This window comes from Scyliorhinus torazame, chromosome 13 (assembly GCF_047496885.1).
Source record: "Scyliorhinus torazame isolate Kashiwa2021f chromosome 13, sScyTor2.1, whole genome shotgun sequence".
NCBI classification, from domain to species: domain Eukaryota; kingdom Metazoa; phylum Chordata; class Chondrichthyes; order Carcharhiniformes; family Scyliorhinidae; genus Scyliorhinus; species Scyliorhinus torazame.
Genome location: NC_092719.1, coordinates 109,079,332 through 109,092,217, shown reverse-complemented (window position 1 = coordinate 109,092,217; position 12,886 = coordinate 109,079,332). Strand labels below are relative to the sequence as shown.

Genomic DNA, 12,886 nt, shown 5'->3' with positions numbered 1-12,886 from the left:
CAATGCTATCAACTTGTGCTACCGTGCTGCCCTAAAAGGAGCTGGGTCTGATTTTCCCCTGGAGCTGGGATACAGGAGCTGGGTCTGATTTCCCCCTTGGAGCTGGGATACAGGAGCAGGGTCTGATATTCCCCTTGGAGCTGGGATACAGGAGCTGGGTCTGATATTCCCCTTGGAGCTGGGATACAGGAACATAGAACATACTGTACAGGAGGCCACTCGGCCCATCGAGTCTGCACCGAACCACTTAAGCCCTCACTCCCACCCTATCCCCGTCACCTTTTTTTGGTCACTAAGGGCAATTTATCATGGCCAATCCACCTAACCTGCACGCCGTTGGACTGGAGCACTCGGAGGAAACCCACGCAGATACGGGGAGAACGTGCAGACTCCGCACAGACAGTGCTCTAGCAGGGTATTGAACCTGGAACCCTGGCACTGTGAAGCCACAGCGCTATCCACTTGTGCTACAGTGCTGACATTAAAGGAGATGGGTCTGATTTTCCCCTTGGAGCTGGGTGTAGGATACAGGAGCTGGGTCTGATATTCCCCTTGGAGCTGGGATACAGGAGCTGGGTCTGATTTCCCCCTTGGAGCTGGGATACAGGAGCTGGGTCTGATTTCCCCCTTGGAGCTGGGATACAGGAGCTGAGTGTGGATTACAGGAGCTGGGTCTGATCTCCCCCTTGGACCTGGGATACGGGAACATAGAACATACTGTGTAGGAGGCCATTCGGCCCATCAAATCTGCACCGACCCACTTAAGCCCTCACTCCCACCCTATCCCCGTAACCCAATAACCCCTCCTAACGTTTGTTTGGTCACTAAGGGCAATTTATCATGGCCAATCCACCTAACCTGCACGTCTTTGGACTGGAGCACTCGGAGGAAACCCACGCTGATACGGGGAGAATGTGCAGACTCCGCACAGACAGTGCTCCAGTGGTGAATTGAACCTGGGACCCTGGCGCTGTGAAGACACAATGCTATCAACTTGTGCTACCGTGCTGCCCTAAAAGGAGCTGGGTCTGATTTTCCCCTTGGAGCTGGGATACAGGAGCTGGGTCTGATTTCCCCCTTGGAGCTGGGATACAGGAGCTGGGTCTGATATTCCCCTTGGAGCTGGGATACAGGAACATAGAACATACTGTGCAGGAGGCCACTCTGCCCATCGAGTCTGCACCGAACCACTTAAGCCCTCACTCCCACCTTATCCCCGTAACCTTTTTTTGGTCACTAAGGGCAATTTATCATGGCCAATCCACCTAACCTGCACGCCGTTGGACTGGAGCACTCGGAGGAAACCCACGCAGATACGGGGAGAACGTGCAGACTCCACACAGACAGTGCTCCAGCGGGGTATTGAACCTGGGACCCTGGCGCTGTGAAGGCGCAGTGCTATCCACTCGTGCGACCGTGCTGACTTAAAGAGCTGGGTCTGATTTTCCACTTGGAGCTGGGATACAGGAGCTGGGTCTGATTTTCCCCTTTGGAGCTGGGATACAGGAGCTGGGTCTGATATTCCCCTTGGAGCTGGGATACAGGAGCTGGGTCTGATTTCCCCCCTTGGAGCTGGGATACGGGAGCTGTGTCTGATATTCCCCTTGGAGCTGGGATACTGGAGCTGGGTCTGATATTCCCCATGGAGCTGGGATAGAGGAGCTGGGTCTGATATTCCCCTTGGAGCTGGGATACAGGAGCTGGGTCTGATTTCCCCCTTGGAGCTGGGATACAGGAGCTGGGTCTGATATTCCCCTTGGAGCTGGGATACAGGAGCTGGGTCTGATTTCCCCCTTGGAGCTGAGATACAGGAGCTGGGTCTGATTTTCCCCTTGGAGCTGGGATACAGGAGCTGGGTCTGATATTCCCCTTGGAGCTGGGATACAGGAGCTGGGTCTGATTTCCCCCTTGGAGCTGGGATACAGGAGCTGGGTCTGATATTCCCCTTGGAGCTGGGATACAGGAGCTGGGTCTGATTTCCCCCTTGGAGCTGAGATACAGGAGCTGGGTCTGATTTTCCCCTTGGAGCTGGGATACAGGAGCTGGGTCTGATATTCCCCTTGGAGCTGGGATACAAGAGCTGGGTCTGATATTCCTCTTGGAGCTGGGATACAGGAGCTGGGTCTGATATTCCCCTTGGAGCTGGGATACAGGAGCTGGGTCTGATATTCCCCTTGGAGCTGGGATACAGGAGCTGGGTCTGATATTCCCCTTGGAGCTGGGATACAGGAGCTGGGTCTGATATCCCCCCTTGGAGCTGGGATACAGGAACTGGGTCTGATATTCCACTTGGAGCTGGGATAGAGGAGCTGGGTCTGATTTCCCCTTGGAACTGGGATACAGGAGCTGGGTCTGAATTCCCCCTTGGAGCTGGGATACTGGAGCTGGGTCTGATATTCCCCATGGAGCTGGGATAGAGGAGCTGGGTCTGATATTCCCCTTGGAGCTGGGATACAGGAGCTGGGTCTGATTTTCCCCTTGGAGCTGGGATACAGGAGCTGGGTCTGATTTCCCCCTTGGAGCTGGGATACAGGAGCTGGGTCTGATTTTCCCCTTGGGGCTGGGATACAGGAGCTGGGTCTGATTTCCCCCTTGGAGCTGGGATACAGGAGCTGGGTCTGATATTCCCCTTGGAGCTGGGATACAGGAGCTGGGTCTGATTTCCCCCTTGGAGCTGGGATACAGGAGCTGGGTCTGATTTTCCCCTTGGGGCTGGGATACAGGAGCTGGGTCTGATTTCCCCCTTGGAACTGGATACAGGAGCTGGGTCTGATATTCCCCTTGGGGCTGGGATACAGGAGCTGGGTCTGATTTCCCCCTTGGAACTGGATACAGGAGCTGGGACTGATATTCCCCTTGGGGCTGGGATACAGAAGCTGGGTCTGATATTCCCCATGGAGCTGGGATACAGGAGCTGGGTCTGATATTCCCCTTGGAGATGGGATACAGGAGCTGGGTCTGATTTCCCCCATGGAGCTGGGATACAGGAGCTGGGTCTGATTTCCCCCTTGGAGCTGGGATACAGGAGCTGGGTCTGATTTCCCCCTTGGAGCTGGGATACAGGAGCTGAGTCTGATATTCCCCTTGGAGCTGGGATACAGGAGCTGGGTCTGATTTCCCCCTTGGAGCTGGGATACAGGAGCTGGGTCTGATTTCCCCCTTGGAGCTGGGATACAGGGGCTGAGTGTGGATTACAGGAGCTGGGTCACAGTTTAAAAATAAGAGTCTTCCCATTTAAAATGGAGATTAGAAGACATGCGGCAGGATTCTCCGTTCCTGATATTAAGCATTGACGCCGTGGACTTCCACAACAGCAAAACTGGTGCCGTACCTGGACTGATTCAGCGACTGTGAAGGGGTTAGCACCGGCGCCACATGGAACACAATCGATTCCAATGGAAAACAGTGCGGGATTCGCCCTGTCTGTGATTGAGACTCGGGAGGCTAACAAGCTGCAGCCGCATATACACATTACAATCCCTACACACACTCATCCCAGCCAACAAGATGGCACTGGTTGTGCTGATCAATCCTGTTGATGGGTGGGCTGGGGCCAGAGGGCACCTAGGGGGGTGCCCGACACCCATACGACCTGTAGCCCTAATTTCATAGCTGCCTTACAGACCATGGCAATGGTGCTCCATGCCCATCCACCCCGACTCCACAGCACATCCCCTGGCCACCCCCCACTACTCCCCCCGGCCCTGGCAGAAGCCCCCTGGCCTGCAGCACAGCTCTCAGCAAACTATGGCGATGTTGGACACTTTCCGTGCCTCCTGTCTCTCCCTCAGCCACCTGTTTCACGGTTTTTAAAAGCTGAAGTTCGTGGGCAGCACGGTAGCATAGTGGTTAGCACAGCTGCTTTCACAGCTCCAGGGTCCCAGGTTCGATTCCCGGCTTGGGTCACTGTCTGTGTGGAATTTGCACGTTCTTCCCGTGTCTGCGTGGGTTTCCTCCGGGTGCTCCGGTTTCCTCCCACAGTCCAATGATGTGCAGTTTAGGTGGATTGGCCATTATAAATTGCCCTTAGTGTCCAAAAGGTTGGGTGGGGTTTTCTTTCCAGGGGCCGGTGCGGACACGATGGGCCGAATGTCCTCCTTCTGCACTGTAGATTCTATAAGTTAACCTAGCCATCGGGAATTTGCCCCAGTGGAGGCGGAGCATCACGGAAGCCTTGGAGAATACCAGGTCAGGCCCGCTAATGATATGCCAACGGCGTTGACTGTACGTGCAGAGTGGAACGCATTGACTCCAATGTCGAGGCACCGGAGAATTGCGATTTGGCGTGAAACTGCCACCGTTTCGCCGTCAAAACCGATTTTCCACCCAATCGCGTTTCCCAATTCTGGCGTCAGCAGACGGAGAATTCCATCCATTATTTACTGAGGCTCGTGAATCTTGGGAACTCTTCCCCGAGGGCCGTGGAGGCAGGGTCATTGAATATTTTTAAGGCACAGGAGATAGGTTCTTGACCAACAGGGGAGTCAAAGGTTATCCGGGGTAGGTGGAATGTATAGTTGAGCCCACAATCAGATCAGCCATAATCCTATTGAATAGCGTAGCAGGCCTGAGGGACCAAACGGCCTACTCCTGCTCTAAATTCATGTGTTCATATGTTAAACCCCTCTTCATTGCCTTATCCACTCTCGCCTCCAACAGGAAATATGAGGAGCAACATTCCCTCAATTTCCTTTGCTGTGTGCAGCCCATTTGTTGTGTGAAATACATTCAAGATGCCTCGTGGGACACCCAGGTGGACAACTTAAAGGGAACATTGATGAGGAGCTCATAGATTTCTTTGTCACAAAGATTAAGACCAGCCAAGCAGCTGCATCCACCACAACCCTTCCTTCTACAAGCAGATTGAGCACCACTTCCCCAAATGCTGCCACCCACCCCATCCCCCACCCAACCCAGAATTTGCATCTTTCTCTAGTTTCTCTCCCATCTCTCCTCATGTGCTCACCAAGTTCATCTCGTCAATGAGTCCCCACCTCCTGTCCCTCAATATTATGCCGACTGAATTGCTGATCACACTTTGAACCCTTGTATTGTTAACGATTCTCTCCGCAGTCATGCCTCTCTCTCTTTCAAAACTGTTACCATCACACCTACCTTCAAAAAAAACACAACCCTTGACTACTCAAAACATGCAAATTACTGCCCCATCACCAACCTCCCCTTCCTCTCCATAGTCTTTGAACATGTTGTCACCTCATAAATCTGTTCCTATCTTTCCCGGAACTCCCATGTTTGAATCCCTCTATTTGGGTGTCTGCTCCCGTCACAGTTCCGGCTCTTAAAATGGCTCCAATCAAAGTCACAAGTCTTATGTGACTGTGGCAAAGGTAAACTTTTCCTCCTGGCCCTGTCTGCAGCCTTTAACATGGCCAATCACACCATCCTCCTCCAACACCGCTCCATTGTTTTCCAGCTGGGTGGGGCTGCTCACTACTGCTCCATTATTTATTCAGTTGTAGCCAGAGAATCAATTGCAATGGCTTCTCTCCCATTATCTCTGGAGTCCCCCAAGGATCTATCATTGGCCCCCGTCTATTTCTTATCAACATACGGCCCCTCAGCGACATCATCTCAAAATACAGCATTAGTTTTCACATGTTGGCCAATGTCACCTCATCACCATCTTTCTCAGCTCCTCCATTCTCTTGGATTTGTTAGACAGCTTGTTCAACATCCATTGCTGGATGAGCAGAAATTTCCCCCAATTAAATAGTGGGAAAATTGAAGCATTGTCTTCCGCCTTACCACAAACTCCAGTCCTATGTTTCCCACTCCATCCCTCTCCTGGTTGACCAAAGATATGCTAGCGACACATATCCACGCCATCATTAAAATCACCCATTTCCACTTCAGTGACATCACCTGACTCCATCCCCGCTTCAGCTCCCTGCTGCTAAAACCCTCATTCACGCTGTCGTTACCTCAAGACTTGATTATTCCAATGCAATCCTGGCCAGTCTCCCACATTCTACCCTCGGGAAACTTCAGGTCATCCAAAACTCTGCTGCCTGTGTCTTAATTCACAGCAAGTTCCTTTCACTGTCCCCTGTGCTCATTGGCCTACTGGCTCTCGGTGAGCTACACCTCAGGCAGGATTCTCCGTCGGCGGGATTCTCCATTGTGCCTGCGCCCGGGGGTTTCCTGACGGCGTGGAACTGCCCCACAACGGGAAACCCCATTGACCGACCGGCGTAACGGAGAATCCCGCCGGCGGGTCGAGGCAGAAATGTGATGCGGCGGGGCGGAGAATCCAGCCCCTCGTCTTTTGAAACTCTCAATTCTTGTTCTCAAATCTCTTGGTGACCTCTCTCCTCCTCCATCGCTGTAACTTCCTCCAGCCCCACAGATATCTTCACTCCTGATTCAGGCCCCCTGAGCATTCAGTTTGAGGATTATGGGGATTTTAGGACTGAGGTGAGGTGAAATATCTTCAGCCAGCGAATGGTGAATCTGTGGAATTCACAACCACAGAAAGTAGTTGAGGCCAAAACAAAGGAATTAGATATAGCACTTGGGGCTAAAGGGATTAAGGGATATGGAGAGAAAAATGTAATACCCCGCATGAGACCTACAGGGTGTGTATGCTGGTCTTTCCCAGCTCCTTTCGGAGTACGAGCTTCCCTACTAGAGATGAGGTATCTCATTTAACCAGTGCATACAAGGTTGGCCAGTAAGGCACCGGCCAGAGAGCCGGGTAGGGATCTACAGGATAGTGTATATATCATTTGTGTAAATAAAACTTTGTTCATATTTTCCTTGGTGTGGACTCCCAGTGTCCTTAATAAAAGGCGGGGTTCAGAGTATTGAATTTGATGATCAAGCCATGATGATAATGAATGGCGGAGCAGGCTCAAAGGGCCAAATGGCCTCCTCCTGCTTCTATTTACGGTGTATGTTTCTGTGTATTCCCAATTTGAATTATTCCAACCTCTGGAATTTCATTCCTTAAACTCTCCGCCTCTGTAAGTCTCATTCCTCATTCAAGGCACTTCTTAAAACCTACTTCTTTGATCAAGCTTTTAGTCATCTAGCCACATACCTCTTGATACAGTTTGTCAAACTTTCTTTGATAATGCTTCCGTGAAGTACTCTGGGACATTTCTTAAAAGGCACTATAGAAATGCAAGTTGTTGTTCCAGGAGTCGTCAAAATATAGCTCACAAAAGACAGTGGGTGGGGATAAAATCAGTGGCTGGTTTGATTTGCCAGTTTGTTTTTCTGCTGATGTGTGTTACTGAGCATAAAACAGTTTCCATGGTACTGTGTTCTGTCTCAAGCACTGTTAAACGCAACATTTGAGTTCAGCCACTGAAATCTAGAAGGTTCCAGGCGTGATTTGTCTCAGCCTTGACTGATCCTTGGATTCAGGGAGGAGATGGAGAACAGATCATCAGTTTGGTCCTATCCCTGAACTATGCTTCATTGGCCACTGCAGGCCCAAGGGACTGACACCCAGACTCGATTTGAATGCAGCGAAACAGCTAACTCAGATTGGGGGCCGGTTTAGCTCAGTTGGTTGGACAGCTGGTTTATGATGTAGAGAGAAGCCAGCAGCGAGGGTTCAATTCTGTACTGGCTGAGGTTATTTGTGAAGGCCCGCCTTGCCACTTGCCTGAGGTGTGGTGGTCCTCAGGTTAAATCACCACCAGTCAGCTCTTCCCCTCAAAGGGGAAAGCAGTCTATGGTCATCTGGGACTATGGCGACTTCACTTTTACTCAGAATGATCAGTTGGGGGCAGTAATCGGAAGCTGACACAAGCAAGGCCCAAGACGAGGAAGGGAGATAATTGGGTGTGGGGAGGATGAGGGAAGAAGGAAAATAAGATGTGTTGATGAGGTGTGTGTGAGATGTTGGAGTGTCCATACCTGGTTCAGTTGTGCCACGGGCCACAACACTGTCACAGCCTTTGGGAGCAGATTTCAGAGAGGAGTTATCCTGGAAAATGGAATGTTCTTTCCCCAAAGCCACTTCAGTCAGGAACATGACACCAATGCTTTTGGATGTAAACCCAACTACAAAAGAGAACAGAACTGCCTTAGTGCAATATTAGCTCCGGTTACCTGTTTGTGAGATAAACAATAAATGATCAGAGCATCTGTTTTCAGTGACAGTGAGGATAGAATAAATATTAACACTGAAAAGAACTCCCTCTTCATCTTCCAAATAGTGGTGGGTCCTTTATGGCCACTTACAGTGAAGACAAACCCTTGGTATAAAGCCTTGTCCATCAGTACAGAAGTTCCTCAGTGCACCATTCTCTGTGCTGGGTTTCAGGCCAATAAGCATCTGACTCAAGACAAGGGAGACAGTCGAGTCAAAACTAAATTCTTGCAGCCACGAGTTTGACTACAGCTCTCCAAAAAAATTAATTTCCCCTAAAGATCTCCCTGTGCTGAGCAAGATCAAATTCAACAGACATTTTTTACAATTCTTCCACATATGCATCTAATGAAGAGTGCTCCCAATCATTAGTGAGGGATACCTGCAGGAAATTACATGTGCAGAAAATGAATGGGAACAGGAATTGGTTCAACTGTGATGACTCACGCAGACAAATATCCTGCCGATGTCCACTGTCTGGCTCTTTTACCATGAATTGATCATTGACAAAGGTACTCTGCAGCACATCGGGGCTCAGCAGAGTATCACCATCTTCTGATGAGGAAGGGAATACACTTGGAAAAACCTTTCCTTTCCAAATAGAATTTTCTGCTTCTGATCTGACTGTGCACCAGTATCAGAATAATATTCGTATTCTGCCAATATCTATCCGTATTCTGCAAATATCTATCCGTATTCTGCAAATATCTATCCGTATTCTGCAAATATCTATCCGTATTCTGCCAATATCTATATGGTTAGTCCTGGCTAAACCAGGCATTACCTGCTGAGATGGCAGTCCTGCTAATGAAAAACAAATAAATGGAGGAAATGGGTCTTCAAGTTCTGGGGTCTTTTGCCATAGACTGATTCAACATGAAGGCAGGCCATTTTACCCATTGTGTGGGTTAATTGAAATGAAAGTAAATTAAACGAAAAATCGCTTATTGTCAAAAGTAGGCTTCAAATGAGTGAAAAGTCCCTAGTCGCCACATTCTGGCGCCTGTTCGGGGAGGCTGGTACGGGAATTGAACCGTGCTGCTGGCCTGCCTTGGTCTGCTTTCAAAGCCAGCGATTTAGCCCTGTGCTAAATGTGCTAGTCAATTAGTCAACACCCTGTTGTCTATTCAGAGCCCTGAAAATATGACTCACTCGGTATTTATCAAATTCCCTTGAAGTTATAATCAAATTTTCTTCCATGAGTCAGTGTATTATGGGGCACAGCAGCTCAAATGAATAAAAGTTTTCTCCTCAGGTTACCTCGGGTACTTGTACCAATTAACTTAAATCTGGGTCCTTCTGCTACCCGAGAACAATTTCTCCCTACTTACTCTAACACAACATTTCAAGATTTTAAACAACTCTATCAAACCTGCCCTTAGCTTTCTTTGCTCAAAAGAGAACTTTAGTTTGTAATCTCCAATCTTGTAACCCTCTGAAGCCCAAAACTGAACATAACACTTAATTGGCCCTTTCCTGCATTTTGTGATAGTTTAACAGAACTTTTTTGCTTTTGTGCTTGAGGGTATTGCAGGTCTTTTTAAACTGGTCTCGTCAACGTCATAGATTTGTGTACCAGATAGGTCAACTCTCACGATACAAGGGATCCAGTTCCTCAATAAAACTAGGCCTCGCTTGCAATCTTGAAGCCTCACATTTTCCTCAGGAAACATGGGCGTCATTCTCCGCCGGCGGGAGTCTCCGTTCTGCCGGCGCCCGGGGGTTTCCCGACGGCGTGGGGCTGCCCCACAATGGGAAACCCCATTGACCGGCCGGTGTTACGGAGACTCCCGCCGGCCGGTCGGCGCAGAAATGTGGCGGGGCGGGTAGGAGAATTTCGCCCCATGTTTTCCACAAGATAAATAATCGCTTTCAGGTAGGACACTCCTGAGAAAGTATTTATTTACCTACTGCAAAATTCAGAAAAGCTGCTAAATCTTTGTTCGGTTTGGTTGATTCCAGCCCAACTTTTATACCAGGTTAAAATTGAAACAAAACAAGCCAGGAGCTGTTACTACATATTCATCAGTATTTTATTCTGGCTGTGGTTTGGGAAGCCAGGTCGGGACTGGGTTACTGAAATTCTGTTTGCTGTTCATCAGCACGGGTACCAAGAACAACTCTGCTTGGCTGTGAATCTGCTGCTGGCTTTTCTTCATATATATTGTGTTCAGCACCACTCCCCCACCACCGCCCCCCACTAAACCCGCCAAATGTTTTTAAAGAGATAAGTAGCCACTATTGTTGAAGGCAGTGTGCACGCTAATCAGAATTGCAGCATTACAATTACTGAATAATTTATACATTTTCCTACTCCCAACATACATTATGCATAACATGACAGCACATTATGCATAACATGCCAGCACATGTCGCACTCAAAGGCAAACATAATCAAAGGTTCCGTAGCATTGATTGATCTATAGTCAATTTTTATGTTGAAGTCCATTTAATAGAAGTTAAAATGGTAAAATACTAAACATAATTTTCCTACCTATTCGTCTAATTGGAAGAAAATTAATTATTTTACTGTCCGGATGATTATGTGCTGTCTCACGATTATGTTAATGCTATTTCTATCTACTTATGTGGATTTCTGTTATTAGGATGGTTCACATTGATGGGAAAGATGCCACCATGATGGTATTTTGTATCACAGAATGGTTATATTACAGCACAGAAGGCCATTTGGCCCATCATTTGTGTGCTAGCTCTGTGAAGGAGCAATTTGCCTAGTGCCACTCCCCATAGCCCTGCACATTCTCTCATTTCAGATCCAACTCCCTCTTGAATTCATTGATTGAACTTGCCTCCACAGTGACCCATAAGTTGAAGATTCAACAGCGGTGAAGTCCTACTTCACACCGAGTCTTGTTGTCATCATAAAGCCTCTGTTTACAACTCAAACCACTTCTATATTTGGTGCTTTGCAGTTCTTGTGGTAGGAGAGTGACTGTGGCTTCCTGTGTTTAAACTGTAAAATCTACCAATAAATTTCGCCAACATGGGCCCAAGAACAGCAGAGTCTACAAATCAGCCCACCTAATAAAGGAGTCAATTTTAACAATACACAAAGTTCATTCTCCGACATCCAAAACTACAGAACCAACCGATATAAAAACACAAAAGTTAATATTGTTACTTTTGGGAATGTTAATCAGCTATAATTTGTAATGGAAACAAAAAAGCAAATTCAATGGAAAAGAAGTGCATGAAGATGGAAGGATTTCTGGGCATCACACTCAAAATCAGCAGCACGGTGGCACAGTGGTTAGCACTGCTGCCTCACAGCGCCAGGGACCAGGGTTCAATTCCGGTGCGAGTGACTGTCTGTGTGGAATTTGCACTTTCTCCCCGTGGCTGCGTGTGTTTCCTCCGGGTGCTCCGGTTTCCTCCCACAATCCAAAGACATGCAGATTAGGTGATTTGGCCATGTTAAATTGTCCCTTAGTGTCCAAAAGGTTAATTGGGGTTGCGGGAATAGGGCAGCGGAGTGGGCCAAGGTAGGGCACTCTTCAGAAGGTCAGTGCAGACTCAATGCACTGAATGGCCTACTTCTGCACTGTAGGGATTCTATAATAACCATGAGTCAACTATGACACTAATTGCAGCTTTATATGACCTGTTAATTAAATAAACCACAAATCTACCTGTCAATCTGCATTGGTTTATGTTTGTAAAGAAAAGGACGATTATTAAACCAAATTTCTTGATTCTTTTTTTTTTTTTTTAAATACTTTTTTTAAAATTTAGAGTACCCGATTTATTTTTTCCAATTAAGGGGCAATTTTACGTGGCCAACCCACCTGCCCTGCACATCTTTGGCTTATGGGGGCGAAACCCATGCAAACACGGGGAGAATGTGCAAACTCCACACGGACAGTGACCAAGAGCCGGGAGCGAACCTGGGACCTCGGCGCCATGAGGCAGCAGTGCTAACCACTGTGCCACCGTGCTGCCTTCTCTTGATTCTTAAAGAGTTTGTTTCCTGATTTACTAGGTAGATGTTAGTGTTGGCATTCCTGGTGTATACCCACAGTCTTCTCTGGACTACCCCCTTCAAATTGTACCCTTTATTTATTTTTGTCTCTTATTCTTCTGACCAAATGTGACACATCAAACACGTGTGTGTGAAATGCCATTAGCCATGTGCCTGTCGATTTCACCAGCCCGGTGATGTCTTCCTGATTTGGGAGTTTGGTGTGATGATCAGGACTGCGTGCAGTCACATTGCTTTTAATTACCATATCCGGCTGACTTGCTGTTTTCAGATGCAAAATAGATTCCACATCCCACACGGCCCCCCGAGTGTGGCATGATCCGCAGCCCTGTTTTCAGAATGGCAGCAACAACTGCAATATTAGTGCCGTGCCACAGGAGACGTCGGTTCTCAATGTTATTGTGGGTCTTGAAACGCACCCCCTGGAAACAAAGGAATAGCATTGATTAGTGTCTGGATAATGCTTCCACCTAGTGACACTGACTCCTCAGCTCCTCCGGCATCAGTGCTCTCACCAACTTTAGCTGTTGCCGAGCAATGGATCACCATTACACATTCTCTTCTCAGTACGACCACCAAACACGTACAGCACAGGGTTAGATACAGAGTAAAACTCCCTCCACACTGTCCCCATCAAACACTCCGGGACAGGTACAGTATGGGGTTAGATACAGAGTAAAGCTTCCTCTACACTATTCCCATCAACACTCACAGGACAGGTAGAGCACAGGGTTAGATATAGAATAAAGTTTGTTCTACACTGT

At 48.2% G+C, this 12,886-nt stretch overlaps 1 protein-coding gene across 1 annotated transcript in view; it reads right to left on the bottom strand.

Moving 5' to 3' along the window:
- parp3 (poly (ADP-ribose) polymerase family, member 3) overlaps positions 1-12,886 on the bottom strand; it is a 61,461-nt gene that overhangs the window by 11,045 nt on the left and 37,530 nt on the right. Inside the window, exons 9-10 of the mRNA XM_072472045.1 lie at positions 12,367-12,544; positions 7,888-8,034 (exon numbers count right to left, since the gene is read on the bottom strand). Of these exons, the coding sequence (XP_072328146.1) occupies positions 7,888-8,034; positions 12,367-12,544 (325 nt within the window). The remainder of the gene's footprint in view (positions 1-7,887; positions 8,035-12,366; positions 12,545-12,886) is intronic.